The sequence below is a fragment of the Scleropages formosus genome, chromosome 13, assembly GCF_900964775.1.
Source record: "Scleropages formosus chromosome 13, fSclFor1.1, whole genome shotgun sequence".
NCBI classification, from domain to species: Eukaryota; Metazoa; Chordata; class Actinopteri; order Osteoglossiformes; family Osteoglossidae; genus Scleropages; species Scleropages formosus.
This window is the reverse complement of record NC_041818.1, coordinates 2,895,839-2,899,809: the sequence shown is the minus strand read 5'-3', so window position 1 is coordinate 2,899,809 and position 3,971 is coordinate 2,895,839. Positions and strand designations below refer to the sequence as shown.

The following is a 3,971-nucleotide window of genomic DNA, read 5'->3' as shown; positions in this document are numbered from 1 at the left end:
GAAATCGAGGCATTTGATCTGAATTGTAAAGAGTCTTGTTTAGCCTTGTGAAGGCCACCATTGTATGTAAATAGTTTATATAAGGGCATATGACTTCTGCAGTGCAGGGCAGTGGCTAGTGTCAGGGAATTCATTTGCAGTTTTCAAAAGCGTTCTGCTCAACTGAGTCTTTGAGTGCAGAATATATAATAAATAAATAAACTCTCTATTAATCCACTCACTTGTGGATGTGCTTCTGCACCACTTCATCTGAAGGTAAATGGCTTTTCTTCACATTGAAACACAGCTGTAAATAAAAGAGGAATGAGCTGTTGATGGCTACTGGTGGATTAAACAGGAGTTTCTGCTGTTGATAGTAGTGAGAAATTTTATGAATGTGATATTTTCATTTGGAATGAGAGAGGTTTTCCTGAGACTTCTGCTTTGATTATATAGGTATGGTAAATTCTGAAAGGCATTTGTAAGGATTTCATTTTTAGTTGACTGTAGCTTGAGAAAGTTTTAATCATAATTGCATATTCACCATAAAAACACATTTATGTTGTCTGGCCTAGAATGGCCATGTAACATCTGCGGACTTCTGCACAGTGAGATAAAATTTTAAAAAACATATTAGTAGGTTTACATTATCACTTAGATAGCAGCCATCACACAAATTCCAAAGCAAAAACATGAACTAAGGTTCAAAACTATGAGCTCTCTTTTCAAATGAGGCTTTGATTTAAAACCATGGCCTGAAAGTGTTCTGTGGTTTCTGTGCAAGTCATTCTTTTAGTTGGTTGCGAGGCAGGTGACGTGGTGCTCACGTGGCCCAGTGACATCTCTGCCATTGGGTTGAGTGCAGCAAGTCAGGTGACCCCTTGTGTGGTCTGAAACCATCACCTTCTGCTCTTAAGTGGAGTGCAAGAATGGGAGGGTCCTTGCTTGGCTTCCCCACTGAAAGGTAACTTTGCATCGCAGCGTCGCAGAGGAAACAATGCTACCCAGTGGCGTGGAGACTGCTCATCTCACTCACACCTGCTGCTGATCTGCTGATAAACAACAGTTACTGAGGAGAAGGAAATGGACCATTGGGATGAGTTCTTCTGCACCTTCTGGGAATCTAGGATTCATTCCATTAAGCTGGGAAATTGAAAGGAACACAGAGCACTGATATATTTGTAAGTGAAGAGCATGATCTTCTTTTAAAGTCATTACTTTTCACCATGTGACCTCTACCAGTAACAGCAAGTCTACAGCTATTTATTCTGTAGAATTAATAATGGAGAAGGACACCTCTAAAGACATTTTTAAAAAATTAATTTTACTTATCTAAGCAGTTTATTTGAAGAGTTATACATTCATCTAATGGTTTCTTTTCACAGATGCTAGAACAGTACTTTCAAATTCTGAATTTCTGTTGCTTTATTCTCAATGCTATTTAATCATTTCTTCATTTTTCAAAAAGTTCTGAGACAAAAGTGAAGATGTAGAATTTATTGATTGTTGCAGGTAGTCTGTAATAGTCTTTGGAGAAAAACATACTATATGTATATATGAATGTGCATTATTTTTCGAAATTTTTTCTTGAGCTTGTAAACATATACACTTAACATGTGTTGTGAATTCTTTCAGATTTGGAAGCAAAAATGAACTGGGCATCCTTTTATGCCATAATAAGCGGTGTAAATAGGCATTCCACAGGCATCGGTCGCATCTGGCTTTCTGTCCTTTTCATATTCCGCATCCTGGTGCTGGTAGTGGCTGCAGAGAGTGTGTGGGGTGATGAGAAGTCAGGCTTCACCTGCAACACCCAGCAGCCTGGCTGCAACAGCGTCTGTTACGACCAGTTCTTTCCCATTTCTCATGTCCGACTGTGGGCCCTGCAGCTCATCCTTGTGTCGACCCCTGCCTTGTTGGTGGCCATGCATGTGGCACATCGTCGGCATGTCGACAGGAAAATCCTCAAGATGTCTGGACGGGGTAGCCCTAAAGATCTGGAGCAAATCAAGAGCCAGAAGTTTAAGATTGCTGGGGCACTGTGGTGGACCTATATGGTCAGCATTATCTTCCGCATTGTCTTTGAAGCAGCTTTCATGTACATCTTCTACATGATCTACCCCGGCTACAAGATGATCCGGCTGGTGAAATGCGACTCATACCCTTGCCCCAACACAGTGGACTGCTTTGTCTCCAGGCCCACCGAGAAGACTATTTTCACTGTCTTCATGCTGGCTGTATCAGGAATCTGCATCCTTCTCAACATTGCCGAAGTGGTGTACCTGGTGGGCCGTGCCTGCATCAGGCATTTCCAGGGCTCCGAAGCAAATCCCAAAGGAGCTTGGATTGCCCAAAAACTCTCCTCCTATAAGCAGAACGAAATCAATCAGCTCATCTCAGAACATTCCTTCAGGCCCAAATTCAAAGAGATCCGAAAGAACCCCGTGGACAAAGGGGAGAGGTGTTCAGCTTTTTAGACACACACACACACACACACACACACACTGCTGTGTACAGCCCATGCAACTAATTAGCTTTAACAAGCTGTTTGCATAGGTCTCTACTGGACACAGCAATAATCTCATTCATCTCACTGACAGCAGCACAGGTGCTACTGACATACCAAACTATGCTGTGGAGCACATTTATTGCTACAAAGGACCAACACTCACTTGTCTGATGCTCAGAATGAGGGTCGAGAGACAAAGAAAAACTTGTACTGAAAGCACCATAAAAAGTAATAAAATGCATGGCTGAAATGAGATGCATGCGGAAAGGACAGTTTACCCTGACAAGTGATCTACTAATGCCTATATAAGACTTTTGAAAAGGACTATTGTGACTCACAAAATTTACTGGCTGGAGAAAGTTAAATATTCCATTATGAAGAATTTCAAGGAGGATTTACAGCACTGATCACAAGTTTCTGTGGAAATTAAAAAGGGTGTTTTTATGAATGTATAACTTTGTGGGAATTATCCAAAGGAATGCTTCATCAAAACTCAAATTATGGACATAAAACTACTTTTCATTAATAAAAATTCTTTGACATTTGCACTTACAGGAGTCTAGGAAAACATCAGGAACAGGAATGTGCTGGTCAGATTTTCTCAGGTTTCTATCCAAAGCAACAGCATAAAATCAAAAGGTCTCATCTCTAATTTTACATTATTGTTTTTTAACCCTGCACATGTATAACTAAGAATTGCAGCCATTATGAAAGAAGTTCCATACATAACTGGAATCACATTTAACTTCTGGGATTTTTAAAAATACTGTGCAATATATGGAAAGAACTTGCAGGAAAATAATTTTCTCTCTATGGCTGTCTTCTAAAACCAAAAATGCCCAGCTTTGTCTACTCTATAGTCAAGACTAGTTCTTTATCATTCTGACAACCAAAGCTAATTAAAAAATAATTTTTATGCTACTATAAATAAATGTTATGATCTCTTTTTGCAATCTCGTACAGTCTAGGTCAGCTTTTCCAACCAACATAATACCATATAGTCAGTACCAATAAGAAATCTGAGAGATTTTAAGTAAAAAGGGATGCTTTTTCCTAGGATTGTTTTATCTTATTCAGAAGTTTGACATTAATTAATATGTAGCATATTTTGAATTTTATAGCCAAATAACAATCATTTTTCTGCGCAGGGCATGCATTTGCCTTTTTTCAAATGCATCTTCAATTTCAAATTTGCACAGATTTAAACACACTATGTGTTTAAATGTCATGGAATAAAGATAGGATTCTAATAACATTAAAACTGTTCATTTGATTGAAGACAAAGTGAAAATGTGGGGAAGAAAAACTGGAATACATTTTTATTGTACAGAACTACAATAATACTAAGCTTTGCAAAAAAAATCTAATATATATTATATTTGAAGATGAAACGCACAGCCCTTCTAAGATAACATGACTGAGTGATGTTTGATTCAGTGTTGATTATAAAGGTGTTTATTTCAGAATCCTAAAAATGCTGTTT

The 3,971-nt window shown here is 38.5% G+C and overlaps 1 protein-coding gene across 2 annotated transcripts; it reads left to right on the top strand.

Moving 5' to 3' along the window:
- The first annotated feature begins 216 nt into the window (after positions 1-216).
- gjb1b (gap junction protein beta 1b) lies at positions 217-3,392 on the top strand. 2 transcript variants are annotated; one of them, XM_018743572.1, is made up of 3 exons: positions 217-255; positions 961-1,160; positions 1,615-3,392. In XM_018743572.1, exon 3 carries the CDS (start codon positions 1,629-1,631, stop codon positions 2,454-2,456), a length of 828 nt encoding a protein of 275 aa, XP_018599088.1. In that variant the 5' UTR covers positions 217-255; positions 961-1,160; positions 1,615-1,628; the 3' UTR covers positions 2,457-3,392. The 2 variants fall into 2 exon arrangements, with proteins under 2 accessions (XP_018599088.1, XP_018599167.1); XM_018743651.1 differs by lacking the exon at positions 217-255 and having other exon boundaries at positions 916-1,160.
- Positions 3,393-3,971: the final 579 nt, after the last annotated feature.

Coding starts and splice junctions, on each gene's coding strand:
- gjb1b (XM_018743572.1), top strand. CDS start 1,629: ATGAACTGGGCATCCTTTTATGCCATAATAAGCGGTGTAAATAGGCAT.